The 19,309-nt window shown below is 36.2% G+C and overlaps 2 protein-coding genes across 6 annotated transcripts in view; one reads left to right on the plus strand and one right to left on the minus strand.

Annotated features, from left to right (window-relative positions):
- celf3b (cugbp, Elav-like family member 3b) overlaps window positions 1-19,309 on the minus strand; it is a 47,930-nt gene that overhangs the window by 7,818 nt on the left and 20,803 nt on the right. For 2 of the 4 annotated variants that reach the window (XM_051865822.1, XM_051865821.1), the window contains exons 5-13: window positions 12,580-12,708; window positions 12,421-12,500; window positions 12,197-12,340; window positions 11,800-11,944; window positions 7,667-7,813; window positions 7,435-7,500; window positions 7,249-7,341; window positions 5,933-6,076; window positions 1,633-1,771 (exon numbers count right to left, since the gene is read on the minus strand). In XM_051865822.1, the coding sequence (XP_051721782.1) occupies window positions 1,644-1,771; window positions 5,933-6,076; window positions 7,249-7,341; window positions 7,435-7,500; window positions 7,667-7,813; window positions 11,800-11,944; window positions 12,197-12,340; window positions 12,421-12,500; window positions 12,580-12,708 (1,076 nt within the window). In that variant the 3' untranslated portion in view covers window positions 1,633-1,643. The remainder of the gene's footprint in view (window positions 1-1,632; window positions 1,772-5,932; window positions 6,077-7,248; window positions 7,342-7,434; window positions 7,501-7,666; window positions 7,814-11,799; window positions 11,945-12,196; window positions 12,341-12,420; window positions 12,501-12,579; window positions 12,709-19,309) is intronic. The other 2 variants (XM_051865824.1, XM_051865823.1) reach the window with 2 other exon arrangements.
- LOC127497396 (uncharacterized) lies at window positions 16,731-19,196 on the plus strand. Of its 2 annotated transcripts, none has more exons than XM_051865827.1 (4): window positions 16,731-16,965; window positions 17,079-17,366; window positions 17,476-17,778; window positions 17,953-19,196. In XM_051865827.1, the coding sequence occupies exons 1-4, from the start codon at window positions 16,908-16,910 to the stop codon at window positions 18,291-18,293; spliced, it is 990 nt and encodes a 329-aa protein (XP_051721787.1). In that variant the 5' UTR covers window positions 16,731-16,907; the 3' UTR covers window positions 18,294-19,196. The 2 variants fall into 2 exon arrangements, with proteins under 2 accessions (XP_051721787.1, XP_051721785.1); XM_051865825.1 differs by having other exon boundaries at window positions 16,732-16,965; window positions 17,076-17,366.

Consider the following 19,309-nt stretch of genomic DNA (forward strand, 5'->3'; position numbering starts at 1 on the left):
AAAAAAGCCGACGAGGACCAACTTCAGCCTTCCTGCCTTTACAGTTGATCTACTTCAAAGTTCGTCTTGAGAGAGCAGTTGTCAATTACATTAATACACTGAGATTCAAATACACTGATTCATCCAGTAAGGAAACAAGAGTATTTATGAGTGAGTCATTGAATCATACATCCAAACAGATTTTTTTTTTTAAATAATTAATTCAAATATATTTAATTTTTTTTTTTAAAAGACTGCAGCAATTAATATTTTGTCAGAACCTCTAGTAAATTGTGTTAATTTGTTTAGTTGACATTCAGAATTGTGATTTCGGTTTGAAACAAACAAACAAAAAAATTCTCAATTTATCCAGAATTGTGCAACTCTAAGTTTCTTTAACACTTATTTATTTAATCTTCATATAAAATGTAAGAAAGATTTGTTTACATTTTATTTAGCTTTGTTTTAAAAATTATTTGTTGTTTGCCTTAATTAAAAATGCATTGGTTAAATTCAAACATTTTTTTCTACTAAAATTTTTTCAATAATTATTGATACCGGTCAATAGGAAACATATCATGATAATTTTTTTTAGTTGTATCGCCCAGCCCTAGCAGTGAAAAAGACTAGGTGTTGTTTTTATTCCCCCATATTGACTTTGTCAGCTAAATTCACTGTTAGATTAGATCGATTACACTAGCTAGATTCACTCGAAACACAGCATGCTGAGGACACCTGCTGGTTAAAGCCATGTAAATGCAACAAGAACAGCAAAAACATGTTGTACACACTTTGAAACTGCAGCGCATGAGCTCAGAATAAACAGACCATTATCATTCGTTGGTGTGGACGCAAATACAGTTATCGTTATAGTTATATTTATAGTTATCATTCTTAGTGTGAATGGGCCTTAAGACAGCACTATGACTATGTTTCTTAAAATACTTAAGTGCACTTTTAAAAAGACAATGTTGTCAAAACAATCCCTATTGCTGTATTCTGCAGCCAGGCCAGTAGTTGGCGATGTCACTTTGTAAAGAAAAACTACGCACCTGTAGACTGAACACGTAACACGCATGATGTCACCGTTTTCACAAATTCACGTTTTTGTTGTTTACATAGAGATGATAATGGTATCTTTTTCAAAAACTTGCACATTTTCAGGCCCCCAAAACACTGTTGTCATGTAAATGAACAGCCAAAACGCATAAAAAGTTTTAAATTTTTAGGTAAAAATGGTGTTGTGTAAACAGCCCCTAAGACTATAATACATTTTCATTTAATTTCAATTAATATGCAATTAAGTGTCAGAAAACATTAAAAGAATATTACTTCTGTGCAAACTGAATGTAAAGTATATTATTTCCCTAATAAGTGCTCTTTTTAAATGTGCGCTCAAGTGTACTTCTTTTTCACAAGGGATAATTAATCATTTTATTCCTATTTACCTTTATAAGTATGTTTAGCATCCTTTTTCAGACAAACCCCTGCAGAACTCAAACCACTTCTCCTCTCTCCCTTTATAAAACAATTTTGTTTCTCTTTCCTTTCGTCTTCTCAGTTTTTTCATTCTTCCCTCCTTTTGCATGTTTCCTTTAAATAAACAGTAGATCTCTCTCTTTCTAAAGGTTTTCCCCTCCTGTCCTCTCTTACCGTTCTCTGTCTCAGTAGGGTCTGTTGGCATCTTTTGGCCTTTTCAGCTGCACTTTGAGTCTTTTCATGCCGATCTGAAATCCGTTCATGGCCTGGATGGCTGTCTGAGCGCTCGCTGGGTTATCAAAGCTCACAAAGCCTGAGAGAGAAAGCAAAGACAAAGAGAAATATGTTAAGTGTCCATGTAAAACTCTCCACTGTGATGCAAGAGTGCTGTGGGTGTTTGCCGGAGTGTTGCTATGCAGTTGCTAAGGTGCTCTGATTGGTTTTTAGTGCAAAGGTATACATGTGAATTAAATGTGGCACAATGGCCTTCATCATCATAGGATGCTAATGCCTATCTAGTGCAAGGGATTCATCAATATGCTGATTGAGGACTGTTATTGGGACACTCCAGGCACTGGATGGTTCTGGGGAGACAGAGTCGTTTGCACCTCAATGGCACATCTGTACCATTTGCTTCCCAGGATACATGTGCTTTCCACTACATACTATTTATGGTAACAATTTATTGTTTTTACAGTGTCATTGCTACATGTAGTTACTATATAAATTATGCATAATTAGATGCAACTAACCCTAAACAAAACCAAACCCTAATCCTAACCCTATAGTAAGTACATGTAGTTACTTAATATTACTCAATACTTAAAGGTGCAATGTGTATATTTTAGCGGCATCTAGCGGTGAGGTTGCGAACTGCAACTAATGACGCACACCCCTCGCACCCCTCCCTTTCGGAGAAGCTACGGTGGCCGTCTGGCCGACACAACACAAAGATGTCGTCTGAGACAGTAGAGTAGCCTGTGTGAAGCAATGAGGTTTCTTACTTCTAACAAAGAACAGTCTCTGCTTCTAATAAACCAAACAACTACTACTACTACTTTGTGCGTGTTCAATGTAGTGACGATGCAAGCTGCCTTTAAAAACACAAACGATTTAGAAGAAGAACAACGTAGTGACTAAACGCGCTCTGTAGAGCAGTTTGTCTGTTTAGGGCTACTGTAGAAACTTGACGACGCAAAATGGCGACTTAACATGGAGGGGGGACCCGCGGTGTATGTAGATAGAAATGGCTCGTTCTAAGATAATAAAAACATAACGGTTCATTATGTAAGGTCTTTATGTACTAATGAAAACATAGTTATGTATATTATATTGCATTATGTGCATTTCTGTTTATATTGCATAGATCCTCCCAAGTTTTACACATTGCACATTTAAGGGTACAATTGCAGTGTAACAAAGACACTTTAAAATAAAGTGTAACCTATTTATCTACTAGTGTGTTCTAACATGTAACTATGTCATGTTTGGTCTGATCTGACAGCTTATAAACTGAACTGAATTGTGGTAAACTTAATAGAGATATTCAAGTATCCTAATGTACAATCTAGGTACTATTGCTTAAACATGTATTGAGGAGAATTTGTTAATGTACTTTTCCCCCTCTTGATCACCACCCATTTGCCTTATCTTTTGGTTTCCTGTCAGTTGTTTTGGTGTTGGTATTCTGCTCATGTTTAACAATGCTTTGCTTGGGGTATAAAATAACTGTTGATCTGAGAGAAAGGCTTTTACTCCCTCTCCCGCACACCGGTGCGTAATCTCATACTACAAGACAGGCTTTTACGGCCTCTTCTGCACAGCAGTGCTATATTTGTTACAACTACGTTTTTCCAACGTGATCTCATGAGAAAACGTATGTATTTTCACGTAAATTGTGGTTCTACCACACGTACATTTACTTATGTTTTCATACACACAAAAACGTACAACATTGACGTATTTATAGCACTAAAACGTAAAAATACTTACGTATTAACAGCAAAAAAACGTAAATCATGTAACGTAAAGTGTGAATGTATATGAATTCCCATGTATTAATATTAAATATCGTGGCTTTAATGATTTAACGATGTTTTTAGTCGAATTTATTGAAAGCAGTTTACTCATCTACTTAATATGAAATAACATTTCTGTTCGTGACTTGTGCTACATAATGTTAAACAAGACTACAATTTGAAACCTTATAAATAAAATAACTGTAATTCTTTAACCATTTTGTAATATTTAGTTTGTTTGCTGTGAGACACAGAAGGCGTTTTCTCCTATGCAGCGACTGACAATACAACCATAAGATACACCAAAGCACAACATAAATTCACAAATCACATCCATCTTATTTGTTCGCTGTACTCCAAATCTTTAGAATCCATATGTTTGTAAGGAACAGATCCAAATTCAGCCCTTCATCCATCGATCTTCATTTTGATTCTCAGCAACAGCGACCATCACAGTCAAAGCTCGCGCTCGTTATGATTCAAATTTGAAAGTGGCGCCACCCTCGAGAAGTGTTACGACATGGTTTACGGCACTGATATCGAACGCTCATTGGTTCTCACCTGCTTCGTCACAGATTGCGACATGCCGTGTTTCAGTGGATTGACATTTGAAATGAGTGCGCGCCTTCACGGAGAGAAGCCGGATTTATCATATTTTCATGGATTAGTAAATTAAATTCTGCTCTGTACCCTATAAAAAACTATTACCGCCAGAGAGGACTGTGACTGGAACTCATCATCACACAACTACTTTTGGTACCACTTTTGACATTTTCGCAAAAAATAAATTATTGTGATTACGCTTGTTTGTCTGTCACTCTTTTATTTATAACAGTAGGTAGTTTAAAGAAATGGTTATGGGTAGGTGTAGGATTAGTGGCTCAAAATATCGTATTTTCACTAAAATTGTCATTTTCCTACACATTTCTGTTCTTTATGTTTTATTCTTTTAATATTCTGTATAAAATGGGTAGGTTTAAGTTCGGGATGGGGTTTAGGGATCTTACATTTATCTACAAAACGATAAAAGGGAAATTATACATATATCTTTATGACATGAAAGATTCGTAAATATTTTACGTTTTTTCGCTGTAAAAACGTAAGTATTTTTACGTTTTAGTGCCATAATTACGTCAATATTGTACGTTTCAGCACTTTTCTAAACGTACAAAAATGTACGTTTTGTGTCTTTGAAAGTTACGTATTAATACCTACGTATTGACAATGAGACCAGGCTGGTTTTTCTATACAGTATGTTGTTTCCTTCTACTGTCAGTATACTTAAACATGTAGCTTAATAAATAACTTTGCCTGTTTTAAAGGCTTGGAGTATCTTTCCTTTTATCACACACAATGTTGAAAGCTAAAGTGATTGTAACTTTCGTTATCATCTAAACATTCAGGCTAAATCCAACGTTTTCTAATCAGTTATAAGAAAGTCTTTTCACCTTTAAAGAATAACAACAACTTTAATGAAGTCAGATTAATTATATTGAAGTCGGATAAATACTTGAATTATACACGTCATCCTTCATTACATTGTAACATGGACAGCTTAAAGGGTTAGTTGACCGATTTTTTTTTTCATAAATTACTCACCCTTATGTCATTCCAAACCTGTAAGACATCAGTTCATCTCCTTACCACAAATGAAGATCTTTTTAATTAAATCGGAGAGATTTCTGTCCCTCCATTGACAGCCTATACGCAACTACCACTTTCAAGCCCTAAAGGTAGTAAAAACATTGTTAAAGTAATCCATGTGACCCAGTATTTTAACCTGGAGTGGTTTAAACTTTAAGTGGTTTTATAAAGCAACGCAATTTGCCAATTCATTTACAAAATATTAATCTCCGAAGTGCGTTCACGCAACAACATCTGCTCATGTCTACACAATATGCTTGCCTCATGGTGCTCTCGTGAACACGTTGGAGATTAATATTTTGTAAATAAAGTGGTAAATTATGTGTTTTTGTGCAAACAAATCATAAAATTGAGGTTAAACAACTGGAGTCATATGGTTTATTTTAATGATGTCTTTACTACCTTTATTAGGGCTTGAAAGTGGTAGTTGCGTAGCTGTCAATGGAGGGACAGAAATCTCTCAGATTTCATTAAAAAAGATCTTCATTTGTGTTCTGAAGATGAATGAAAGTCTTACTGGTTTGGAACGACATGAGGGTGAGTAATTAATGACAGAATTTTCAATTTTGAGTCAACTAACCCTTTAAAAATAAAGTGTAACCAATAACTGTTAATGTTGCAAAGTTCATCATTTATGAAACAAATCTTATTCTGCTGTAAAGCAGCTCTACAGAAGACAATAGTGTCATTATTCAGCTCAATTCAGTTGAGGTTTTGCTCTCATCTGATGGTACAGTCCAACAGATAATAATTCTATTGTGCACCAGAGTTGGAGGTTAGTACCACGAACACATACGTTTTCTCATTCTTACCGAAGCACTTGCTTTGATTGGTGGCTCGATCGACAAAAACTTTTGCAGAAATGACGTTACCGAATGGTAGAAACATCTGGAGCATTTCAGAGTCAGTGAACTCCTGAGGTAAATGGTAAATGAAGATGTTACACCCCTCAGGACCTGCATCACACACATTAAACTCAATGTAAGCTTTATAGGCAGATATAATCAAAATGAGAAACAGCTCATATGCAATGATTTTTAAAAAATAATATATATCTTGAATAAACCAATGATTTGCCTCTATACCCTTGTGAAAAAGAAGTGCACTTACTTAATTGTATTGAGTGTGCACTTGTAGTGTACTTCAAATCTTAAAAATATTTTTAAAAAAGTACTTGCAGATAGTATAACATTAATAAAATAAAAGGCCACTTAAGAGTGCTTAAAGAAAATATACTTTCATGACTATGTTTCATAACACACTTAAGTTCACTTTTAACAAGTGCACCTTGTAATAATGTCAAAAGTTTTACTTTAAAGTACATTTTAAATCATTATGTTTTAATAATGTTTGGTCGTGCTTTAAAGAAGTACACTTTTTGATGTGTTGACAACATACTAAAGCACATGTAAAGTACTTGATTATAATTTTAACTGTAGTGTGTTTAACCATATTTACTTACTTAAGTGGGTCAAACACTCTAAAGTTCAGGTAATTGCATTTAATATAAATTAAATTTTTATTTAATTGCATTTAACATGCATTTCAGTGTCTGAAAACAATACATTCAGTTCAAACTTAACTATGTTGTTTTAAAGTATATTTCTATAATAAATACTTAAAAGTATGCAAAAGTGTACTTCTTTTTCACACAGGCACAGACTAGCTTCTGAGGAAGTACACAAAAGCTGTGTCCGAAATCGAATACTTTCCTTCTACGTATAAAGTATGCAAAAAAACAACATCAAAAAACAGTATAGCAACCGAGCAGTATGTCCGAATACATAGTATTCATTAAACAGCAGGTGAAAAGCACCCGGATGACCAACTACTTCCACCAAAATTCTGAAGTGTGCATTCAATGAAAACTTTACTATCCCATGAGGCCACGGGAGAGGAGTTGTGAATGGCCATGAAGTGATGCAACTGATGCCGTAAGTCACATGATAATGACAACATGGCGGATGTAGTGCGCCCGAATTTCATTCACACTACATCCATTCATACTATATAGAACATATTTTTTAACAGTCTGCGAAGTACGTTGAAGTAACCAAATGAAGTACCTACTATAAAGTATGTGATTTCGGACACAGTGAGTAGTTTTTTTAACAGAAAATGACATCACCTTCTCTCTGTTGCTGGGGTTGTTGCTGGGCAACCAGAGTGGGTTGCTGTAAAAATGGCTGGCTGACCAATCCATATGCAGCTGGGTAAGCTGCTGTGAAACAAAGTTTGACACATGCTGATACAGAAAGACAAATGTTGGTCTGACACAAAATATTGTGCATGAAACATGCAGCTGCTCAGTCACCTGTGTAATGCTGCATGCCTGCGTATGCCTGCTGGAGCGGATCTAACTGAAGAGCCGGACTCTGGGCTGGAGAGACCATGAAGAGAAAGCATTTTGCATTTTCTAAATACATGTGACTGGTTCCTGTCCATGCAAAACTCACCGCCATGATGTAAGGGGATTGTGGGTGGTTGATATGCAGCTGCTAGGGTGTTGTTAATTCAACCCTTCCCCAAGCATCAGGGATTCTCACCTTGATATGGATGAACACCATTGGTGTAGATCTCCGATGCTGGCTGTCCATTGGCGGTTGCCGGTACGGGACTATAGCCGTTCACTCCAATTGGTGGAGGCAGAGCCGACACAGGTGTTGCTGCAATAGTGGGTGGAGTGTTTGCACCTGTAGCCAATCACAGAGCAGCGAGGGGTTTAAACAGACAAGAACGTTAAGCACTGGTCGTGTCCCAGATGGAACCCTAATGCCCAAAGTATACTTCACTTTTTACACGTACGCGAGGGTCTGTGCACGTGACGTGAATTTCATCAGAATATGCGTGTGCTGTACATGCACCGCTGGATTTTTGTAACCGGATTACATTTAATTTTTTTGCAGTAATTAGTTTATCCACAAGGTGGCAACCGTGCCCTGGGGGCGTCGATTCAGAAGGTAGTTGAAGAAAAACTGCATAAACAGAACAGACCGGAACACATGCAAGCTACAGCAATGGAGGCCTACATAGACGAGAGATTTTGTGAAGAGGATAGAAAGTACCCTCATTTGTACAACTCTAGCATGAAAGAATACAGAGATGTTTACATGGGTTGTAAGTCGTGGCGAGAGATTGCTCAAAACTGTGCATGCGTCGAACGCCTGTGTATGCGTACGAGTCAAATGAAGTATATTTTGCAATGCTGTGCTTTCGACTGTGTGTGTACACTAGTTTACGTGTAAAAAAAAAACAAAGTATACTTTGGGCTTAAGCCCTCGCATTCTTCCTCCGAGTCCACACTTGATGTTATGCCGCTTTGACTGTCTGGTAGAAGTTTGAAGCGGTGCTCGCCTTATCAGCTGCAAAAGGGGCATTTTAGGCACTTTTCTGAATCCTAAAATGACAAACTGGACACCTTACGGTCTTGTGGACCATTGTAAGTCCACAAGACAGAAGGTGAATATGAAGTGTGCCATTTGGAACAGGGCCACTGAGCTCTTTGCATAAAGACCCTTGTGGAAAAGAAGTGCACTTAATTGTACTGAATGTGCACTTGTAGTGTACTTCAAATCTTAAAAGTGTATTTTTAAAAACTGAAACAGTTTCATGACTATCTTTCTTAACACACTAAAGTTGATTTTAAATCATTATGTTTTAATAATCTTTTGTCATGCTTTATAGAAATACACTTATTGTCACGTCTGCCAGCCGGAGTCCCTATAATAGCTACCAGAGGGCACTCCTCCCTAGTACTTCGCCATTCCATCATGAACTACATTTCCCATAAACCTTTGCCTGTACTCACACTCAGTGATTACTTTCACATGTGTGTCATTAGCTTGTTAATGTCTGTGTATATAAGCCCTGTGTTTTCCCTCAATCTTTGTGATGTCTTATAAGCATTGCTGCCAATTTAGTGATTTTGTCATTAGCTTTAGCAACTCCCTGTCCCTTTTGAGACTTTTTTTCAAAAGCCTAGCAACAAATCTAGCAACTTCTTGGACAAACCATATCTAGATTCCATGACTCGTCCACAGATCTATATTTACTTTAATATAGATCTGTGGATTCGCCAGTATGACATCATCTAGCGACATTTAGCGACCAGTTTTAGCTACTTTCAACTAAAAGCAATTAGCAATACTGCTTGTAAGTGTCATGCCGGTTTCACACCGCAAGCATCAGCGGCGCGTGAGCGTGAACTGCAGCTGCATAGACTCGTGAGTATTCACTGCTTGTAAGTGTTTGTACAGCGTCACAGCAGCGGCTCCAAGCTGCATATAAAGTGAGCATTTCTTTACAAAACCGCTATAAATTTGTTTTTATAAGTTGGTCATTCATAAACTTGATAGTCTTGAAAGTTTGTTAACATGGGGAGGTGTACAACACTCGCATATAAACGTAAAATAAATAAAAAATAAATAAAAGCCTTGTGTCATCCATTGCTGCACACGAATGAGGTAAGCTTTGTGTTTTACATCATCTGCCACGTGCACATTTACAAGATGGCAAACAGCGAAAAAAGTCAGCAAACTCGGGTTCGATTTGGGTAGTGTTAGAGCCTATAGAGCTGTCTGTGTAATAACTAAAATAATGTTTATATATCATATTTTCTGGCTAGTTTGCTTTAGTTTTTTATAATACACCATACTTTAACCCAAACTGAATTATTAAAAACAAGTTTAAATATGTTTTTAATATTAACTTTCTTTCCTGACATACTCCAGTTCTTGTTAAAACACACTAGATATGCTTATTCTGTGCATTTTGAGCACTTTTTGTGTGAAATCATTTATTTTGTCCATCAAAAGTGTACTTTCACTTTAACTGAGCGTCAGCAGCGCATCAAAAATAGACCCAGCGCCGAAACGATCGCGGCACTGCTGCTTCTGCTCTGCTCCTGCTACACGCTGCCGCACAGCCTCTGCGTGCGGTATGAATGCTCTCATCTGTTAACATGGGTGCTGAAAAAAAATACACGCTGCTTACGCTCTGCTGACGCGTGCGGTGACTGCATTTCTGGGTGCTCTTCCCCTGGTTACCAATGTTTTTCAAAAAACGACTAAAGACACATCTTTTTCGTCAACACTTGACCAATTAATACAAGTACGTACTTTTACTATTTCTATTCTGTTTCTCTAGTTATTATTTATTTATTTTTTTTTTTTTAAAAACGCCTTGCTATGTGCAATTTTGCTAGAATAACTGGGACTTGACACAGCACTTACATACTGTTGCCCTCTTGTTGATTTGATTGCTTCTATTGTTCTCATTTGTAAGTCACTTTGGATAAAAGCATCTGTTAAATTATTAAATGCAAATATTTTGGTTTTGACTTTCTGCCTGATTTCCCTGTTTGCCTGTGTTTTTCTGCCCTGTTGTCTTGTTGGATTATCTGCTTTGTGTTTTGGCCTTTTGCCTGTTTTATGGATTATGATTCTGGGTTGCCCTAATAAAGCTGCATTTGGATCTTCAACCCAAGTCTCAAAGCAGTTCGTGTCACTTATATTTTGATTTTGATGTGACTAGTAAAATCTGGCAGTAAGTTTTGAAAGATAATTTTTATTCCATATCTGCAAGACAGACTTTTCAGGATAGGAGATGGACTAAAAATGAACTCCCACACCTTACTGCCAGATTCTGGAAGATAAATTCTTCAAACAGTGGTACAAGAGGATGAGAGTGACTCTTGAAGGACCAGCACCACAATCTCTCTGTCTATAAAGCCTATAAAAAAAAACAGTCTTCATGTATTTCACTACACTTCAGCTTGTGATTCTTATTAAGTAGGGGTCATATTTTAGGATTCTTTACCTAACCTAAGTCTCTGAGATCCAGACATCTTGTACTTCTGGAGACTCCACGTAGGTTGCAGTTCTGGAAAATGGTGGCGCTGGAGACTAAAGGGTTCCTGATGGTTTCACACTTAATTCTTCACCTTAATTCTTTTGCAGTTAACATGTGTCTTTTCTTCTCTACCTGTTTTTGTCTGACCCTGCTGACCCAACTAGAGCATTTTAATGTCCATTGGTCATGCCTTAACTTTGCAGTTTCTAGTACTGCATTAATATTGCATCCTTCACATTAACGTTTAATAATTTTTGACTTTTCAGTTGGAGTTAAATCTCTTTTTTGGCTCATTTTGCCAGTACAAAAAAAAACTGCCTAATAAGTATGCACACCTGAATATAAGGTGTTTTTCATTTTATGAACAATTATATAACACTTATAAATGATTAAATACAAATTAATAGTAGTTATTAAGATGAATGTGGTTAGGAATTGGTAAAATGTGCTTGGAAAAAAAATATAAGAAAATCAACTTGCATAATAATTATGCACGCAGTGTATACATAAGTGCATGACCTATAAGTTTCAATAGAAATGACATTAGAGTATATTTTAGTTTACCATAAATGCTTGTCAGTATTCGCAGTACACTTTAACCATATTTCAATTGATAGAAGTAATTATGAAATTACATAAAAAGATGTACTTAAGTCCTTAATCAGTGGGTTAAAAAAAGCACTCTAAAGTTCAGCTAATTGCATTTTATATCAATTTAAACTATAATACATTTTTATTTAATTGTTGATATTGTAAAGTAACATTATATTATAATGGCATTCAGATCTATTTCCTGTAATGCTGCCAGTATGGTAATGGTGGTAATTACCAGAAGATGGTGTGATTGGGGCGATGGGCGTGGCTATGATACCATTTGCATTGAGTGCTGCCATCTGCTGCATCTGCACCGCTGCAACTGTTGCGACGGGAGACAAGTAGGCGGACTGTGCCGCCAGAGCCTGCTGCTGAACCAGCTGCGACAGAGAAAGAGGAAAGAGTTAACGCTGCCCAACTTCAACACTTCAACAGCATTTTGCTAATTCTATTATAATTAATTATTAAGAATTCAGATTTTAAGTGCTCATCTTGCTACATGAAACGAAATGTTCATACTTTAAAATTTATTTGTCACTCGCACACCTATAGTGAAGGAAAAGATTAATTAAAAACATGGAATCTTAAAAATATTTTATTAAATTATTTCACTGCTGTGTGTGTTTACTCACTGCTTGTGTGTAGGCATTATATGCATTAAAGTTGAGCGTCACTGGACTGAAGATGCCGAGCTGTGAGGCCACCTGCTGCATGCGCCGGAGACCTCGCTCCTTTTCTGTGTCTGCAAACTTCACCACCAGACTGGAGGAGGCGCCCTGTCGACAGACAGACAGACACAGATAACAGCTGACAGGAGAGGAGGAGAGAACGAGAGGAGAGCGGAGCACACACTCACAGGCAGAGTCCGGCTCCCGTGAAGACTGTTAATGGCAGACTGGGCTTCTGAGTGACTCTGAAACTTCACAAACGCACAACCTGTGAAAACATCATAAACATCAGAATGAGTTTGTGTTTGTTAACACACAGTCTCTCACGCAGGTGTTTGTTAACAGACCTTTGCTGGTGCCGTCAGGTCCTCTCAGCACTGTGCACTCATCGATACTGCCGAACGGTTCAAACATCTTCCTGACGTCCTCATCAGACTGCTGCTTTCCCAACATCCCCACAAACAGCTTTCTGTCCTCTGAAAAGAGTGAGAGAGGGAGAAATGCTCATGATCAGTTGTTCAACATCATGTATCTGACTTTATTTCATTTCCAAGTTCTGGTGAAGTATATCGGTTTATTAAGTCAACAAAGCTGCAGTCCCATCAGCCTCCAGCAGAGGGCAGGATGATGCTGTGTTTTGTTTTATTGCATTATGAGAAAAAAATCCTTTGCTAAATTTTAAAAGCATTGCTAGGGTCAGTTTAACAGCCGTTTATCACTGTTGAAACATTCTTTTAGATGGTTGGCGATGTATATATATAATTTAGCAAACATTCTAACTCATAGGCCTGTAATCACATTTCACATTCAACATGTACATCTGCTCTACACTCTTCAAAATAAAGCTTCTTTAGTGGCATTGATGTTTCCATGAAGAACCTCTAACATCCATGGAATCTTTCCAATGCACACAATGTTCTTTAAAGTGCAAAAAGGTTCTTTAGAATTTGAATGTGTTCTTCACACTAAGAAAAATAAATGGTTCTTTTAAGAACTGTTCACTGAAAAGGCATTAAGAGAACAAAAATGGTTCTATAGCACCACTGCAAAAACACCTTTGTGGAACCTTTATTTTTAATAGTGTAGGAAAACTGAAATATATTGTATCAACTAGAATATTGATGACTCACCAGTGCTCTCTAGAATGGCAATGTCATCCAATGTAATACCAATTCTGTTTCACTAGCAAATAGCAAATCATATTCAAGGCTGTGCAGGGCTGTAACAACCATAAGCACTGAGCGTTCTCCCTAATAATAAAATACGGCCCAATTGCCATATTACTTTACAATAATTTCTAGACATATGGTTAGCGCCTTGTGGCTGTCATAAACAAAAATCAACTGGGTATTAACAAAGTCCCTTTCAAAGAAAGTCTGTTCACTCGACAGCCATATTTGCAATGCCTCCGGGCAGCTATTTCGTTCATCCAAGATCAAGTCCTATCTATTTGAATGTGGGAATCCTGAACTGCTCATAAACTGCTTGGCAAACTCACAATTAAATAACATATTTGAAATCAGCAACAAAATCTGACATGAACCGTCCCACAAATGTTGTTTCTTATGCTCAAATAGTGTTAAAAGGTTATTTTTCAGGTTAGATCAGCCAATGCGCATGTGCAGTCCTAAACACGAGTCTCGGGTTTCTATGGGAACTGGAGCTTCTAACGGCAGCTGCAGTGACTTTGTCAATCAGCGATTGGCTCTTTTACTTAGAAGGCGGGACATATTCCACCATTTTGCACGTTGCAGTTTCTCCCATTCATAACTAATAGGAGTGAACCGTCTTTCTATATCGGAGTCTGTATCATTATAAATGCTGTGAATTTGGGCCTCCTAAGATACTATTGTGATGAATAAACAAAAATATCGATGGAAGTTTATTTCCGCCACTAAATAAAAAATAAAAAAGGTAATTGCGACTTTTTATCTCTGAATTCTGACTTCTTTTCTCAGAATTGTGAGATAAAAAGTCGCAATTACCTTTTTTATTTTTTATTCAGTGGTGGAAACAAGCTTCCATATATATCAGATGTGTGATTATCTACTTTCTTACTAAAATCTTACTTTACTTATTATATTTATCCAGAAGGTTAATATCTATATATATATATACAGTGCTGGGTAGATTACTTACAAATTGTAGTCAGTTACTGGGTTACTTTTACGTGACAAAAATTGTAGTTAGTAACGTAATCCATTGCATTACACATTTAAGGTAATATAATCGGACTGCTTTTTGATTACTTTCAGATTACTTTTCACCTAACTCGTTTATCACATTGAATGGAATAGAATAATCTTGTACCATATTGATATAAAAAAAACAAAGAGAAAGAAAATATATTCCAGTCTTTATCAACAACATGAAGTGCATTAAATATTACATTACAAAAATCTAAATAATACACTTACTTAAAAAGGATGAAATATTTTATTTATTATGTGACAACTGACATGAGAGAACTGTGAACTATTTTTTAAAATGTATTATTATTATTATTGTTGACTTAATTTGATTATTAACCTAACTTATTAACTTATCGGCGGGTACTTCAAGTAAATATATTAGGTCAAAGAACTTCAGCTTACAAAAAAGTTGTGGAATCCCTGCATTGCATGTAAATATGAAATTATGTAAATTTGTACATTTTAATATTTTTTGAAGACAAAAGCCTTCCAAATACAGCAATACGTGGTTAAATAACTCATTGAGTGATAATTCAAATAATACTTAATGTGCTTGTCAGGAGTTGATTAGATATGCAGTGTTGCAATGTTGAGAAAACACTTCTTAAAGTGAAATGTAAATCCAGTAATCAATTGCTGTGCGTGTCTCAGTTTTCAGTGATAGTCACATGACCTGTGGCTGGTCTGTGTGTGCGATTCCATAAACCTGGAAGACCATCTGAACTTATGTAAGCAGTAAGCTTTTTAAAAAGGAAAATTTATGAATTTACTGACATTCAGGGACACGGGAAGTGTTTTCACAGGATTGTAAATGCAACGCAAATTTTTGTTCATTTACATTTATTTATTTTCAGCATGTAGTAATTTATTTGTAATAAACACTTTAAGTGGGCTATCAAAACATGTTATTTATATGTTAAATTATGTTTTTTAAAACATACACACAGAGTGTGACGTCATTTTGTGACCTTTGCAGTGTGCTCCTTCTACTCCTCAGCGCAAGTCCACTTTCGGTGTTGTTGTTGTAAAGGTAGGCATTTTTATTTATGTGATAAAAGTCAAATGCCCCGGTGTGTATGCTGTTCAAACTAGTGTTGTCATCGATACGCTTGTTGTACTTTGTGGAGTTTTGACGTGCTTTAGGGGCCATTCACAAGCGCTTGCGCTCCTGTGGCGTCTGTCCTGATTTTTCCCTGTTTCCTTGGTTTTCACATTTGCATTAGTGTCTATGGTTATTCATTGTTTGATTAATCTGCCACACCTGATTCTTGTTGTCCTCCCTTTGATTATCCTATATATATAGCCTTTTGAGTTTGAAGAGTTCTTTGTCTAATCTCATATTGTTTAATGGTTGTTCTTTTGCTGCGTGTTTGTATTCTGATTTCTTGAGAGTTCGTTATTTTGCTTTGAGTGTTCATTAAAAATTAACTGCTTCATTTAGATCCAGCCTCTATTCATCCTTGCCTCTGACAGAAGATCGCAGCCGAAAGCGCAATATCAGCACTACATCATTTGGATTAAATTGTAATTTTAGAAAATGATAAATAAATGTGCAATCAATCATTAGGCTTGAAGTCAGGGTGATTTGTATAAATATTAAGGATTCTATCAGAAAAAAAAAGTGTCAGATTAGTGTCAAACAATAAATGTTTAAATGGCTTGCCATAGCTGTCTGATGGGACAAGGCCTCTCTCTCTTTGGATGTGTGCCTCAACATCTCTATGTTATTCCCTACTCTTACATAGGCATTATCTTTAATAATATAAAGGCAATAAAGATTGATGGATAAAGAGAACACTTATTATTGACAGATCTTCAAAAGGAAAGCTCAACATCTGAATTTTAATACCAAGTTTAATCCACACACCAGTTCCTGTCAGAGTGAAATACAGAAGTGTGGAGCCACTAACATGGATGTGCATGAAAAATAGTATTAAAACAGAGTGTTGCATTAAAAAAAAAAACAAACAAACAAACAAAAAAAATATTTTCTTTCTCAAAGTTCTTGGTCATGCTAAAAAAAAATGCAGGTACCAAATCTGTCATCTTTTCATTAAAAACAGCAGATTAAGTAGAAACAGTGATGGACCTTATACATCTAAAACAAATGTGATCATCATGTGTGATATAAATCATTGCACTGTATGTTGATTGTTTTTGAAGCTGAGCAGCATGACTGACATATAACAATACTTGCTTATGTGTTGTCATGTTTAAGTTTTGTTCAAGTTATGTTTTGAATTGATGTCTTTTGTTATGCCTTTTGTTATGTCTTTTATTTTGAAGTTTATTCTTCCAGTTAGTGATTTTCCTGTTTCCTGTTTCCCGTTTCCTTGTTGTTTTTTTCCGTTCATGCCGTTTGTTCCTTGCCTATAATTGTCGTTTATTTTGAATGATTTATGTCATTTATTTGAATAAACTGCACTTGGGTACATGCCATAACTCAGTCTGGGTGTAAGATATTGTTTCAGCGGAACGCCACGATGAAGAATACTCTGAAACTGGCTTTCCTACTTATGATTTTTGTTGTTAATTTGTATGGTAGGTCATTTCTGCACACACACACACACACACACACACACACACACACACACACACACACACACACACACAGATCATTAAAACTGTCTCTTGTATGGTTTTTGTTTCAGAAGCTTTTTCCCAGGGTATTAAAACTGACTTTGTGTTAGTAAACACACCACCATATACATTCCTCGGTAATGGCAGCAGCTGTGAGAGAGCTGAATGGAGAAAGAGTTTCCCCACAGATGCAACTATTGCTACATACCAAAACAAGATCTGCCAGATTGAAAAAGGTTTTCATGAAGAATACATATGTAAAGAAAACCACCTGCTTCTCAACTCACCTAAATACACTGACAGTGGGCCCTATGAGTTCTTCTGTAATGGGGTTAAAAAAGCACTTAAACTGGATGTTTTATGTAAGTCTTTACTGTATCTGATTCCTATAAAAGAGTTACTTGAGTCGATGTGTGAGCAGCATCAGCACATGATCAGCAACTGATTTTGGTTTAAAATATTCCCTTACAGATGCAGTAAAAGTGTATATGGCAGAGATGCACAACATCACCCTCGACTGTTATGCAGCCAATGTCAATGATGTGACGTGGCTGCATAAAGATGAAATAGTTTTGCACTATAAGAAAGATGGAACCATAATCCCTGGCAAAGGCTACGAGAGAAGAGTATCACTGGAGAAGAACTGCCTCAAAACCGGTAATCTTTCTTTGACCATCACTGAAGTTCGCAAGACAGATGCCGGATTATACCTCTGCTTAACGGATGACGAAACGACTAAGGGATACCCACACACCTATCTGTTACATGTGAACGGTAAGTCTGGGAAAGTCAATCTGAATCTTATTTTTCACTTGCATCATATGGTCAAATTTCTCATTTTTAATTTTTCTTTTTTCATTTTGTCAACTTTGGCATAATGACGATCTGGTAAATTTTGCCTCTCATTTTCACTCTAAAAAAAAGCAATCTGCTCTTTGATTCACACAGAGAAGCGCTCCAGTCCAGGAAACCAAACAGACTCCAACTCCAATGAAGCACAAACTCTCAGTTTTTATAAGACACTTGCCATCGTTTTTGGCATTTTCTCATGCATCCTTATTTTAGTTGTTGTGATACTTCTTTATAAGCTGTATTGTCTCACCTCCAAACCAAGCAATGGTCAATCCACACCAGCTACAGCCAGTTATCATGTGCAGAAGAGTGACGATGGCACCATCGACAATGACAACACAACATCACCCAAAAATGAAAGTCAGTTAATGGTCAATCACCCTGTTCAGGAGAGCGACACCACAGGAAATAAGTCTTCCACCACCAAGCCTTTTTAATCTGCCAGAACGAGGCCTGTAAAGATCTAGGCCTGTTTGACACTGCCTGCTCAAGCAAAACAGTATTACTACAACACCAGGCTCATGTTGAGGTTTCACAGCATTTCTACTGCAAAATGAACTGCAAAGTAAAGAGATTTTGATTAATGGTTAGTGGGGCCTTTAAGAACTATTACACATTTGATCGTCATGAAATTTAATATACAAGCGGGACCACATATACATCTAAACGGTGTAGTTCACTCCAGCATTTCATGTTACTTTACTGTAAAAGACTGTTGATTAATAGTGTATTTTTATCACCCAATATGGACAGTGAAATTAATATGGTACTTGACTTCTCCTTACATCTTTTAGTCTTTTATAGTATATTGGCATTTTGGTAATCTAGTTCATTGTGCTGCCATAATTCTATATATATATATTTTTATTTTTTTGACAGAAAGAAATAGATGTCTAAAATGTCTATTTATTTCCCCCCTCACCTGTGACAAATCAAAGCTTGTTTAATGTTAATTTGTGTGCTTTGGAAGGAAGACAATCTTTGTAATGTTTACAGTGCATCAACTCTGTTGACTGTCTCATCAAAACCTCATACAGGATGAGACTTGTGTATCTCCATTTTAATGTAAAGTAGGATTTTATTGACTTGTAAACACCTGTTTACTGTGGCCTTTGCTATTCCATTTATTTTCTGTTCTTTTTACTAAATATACTTTAAGAGCATTATTTTAAGTGTTGGTTTTAACTGTATTTTACCATTTAATGTATTTTTGTCCAGAGTGTTACTTTTAGAGCCAGTATGTATTATTATGTAAAATTAGAAAAAAGTAGGTAATTTGTATGTATTAGAACCAATATTCAGAGTAATAAAATGCACTGGTGAATAAAATATATATTTAATATTGAGCAAATGGTATTTTTTTAAATTTACACAAACACTGATGCACGTGCACACATGTTGGGTTTCTATGTTTTATGGGGACTTATTGATTTATTATTGATTATTGACATAT

Source organism: Ctenopharyngodon idella, chromosome 16 (genome assembly GCF_019924925.1).
Source record: "Ctenopharyngodon idella isolate HZGC_01 chromosome 16, HZGC01, whole genome shotgun sequence".
Lineage (NCBI taxonomy): Eukaryota > Metazoa > Chordata > Actinopteri > Cypriniformes > Xenocyprididae > Ctenopharyngodon > Ctenopharyngodon idella.

What these genes read in the sequence shown, in the direction of transcription:
- LOC127497396 (XM_051865825.1), top strand. Translation starts at nt 16,908, where the DNA reads ATGAAGAATACTCTGAAACTGGCTTTCCTACTTATGATTTTTGTTGTT. An exon ending in TTTTGTTGTTAATTTGTATG is followed by an intron (nt 16,966 to 17,075) that starts GTAGGTCATTTC and finishes TTTTTGTTTCAG; the next exon opens with AAGCTTTTTCCCAGGGTATT. An exon ending in CTATCTGTTACATGTGAACG is followed by an intron (nt 17,779 to 17,952) that starts GTAAGTCTGGGA and finishes TGATTCACACAG; the next exon opens with AGAAGCGCTCCAGTCCAGGA.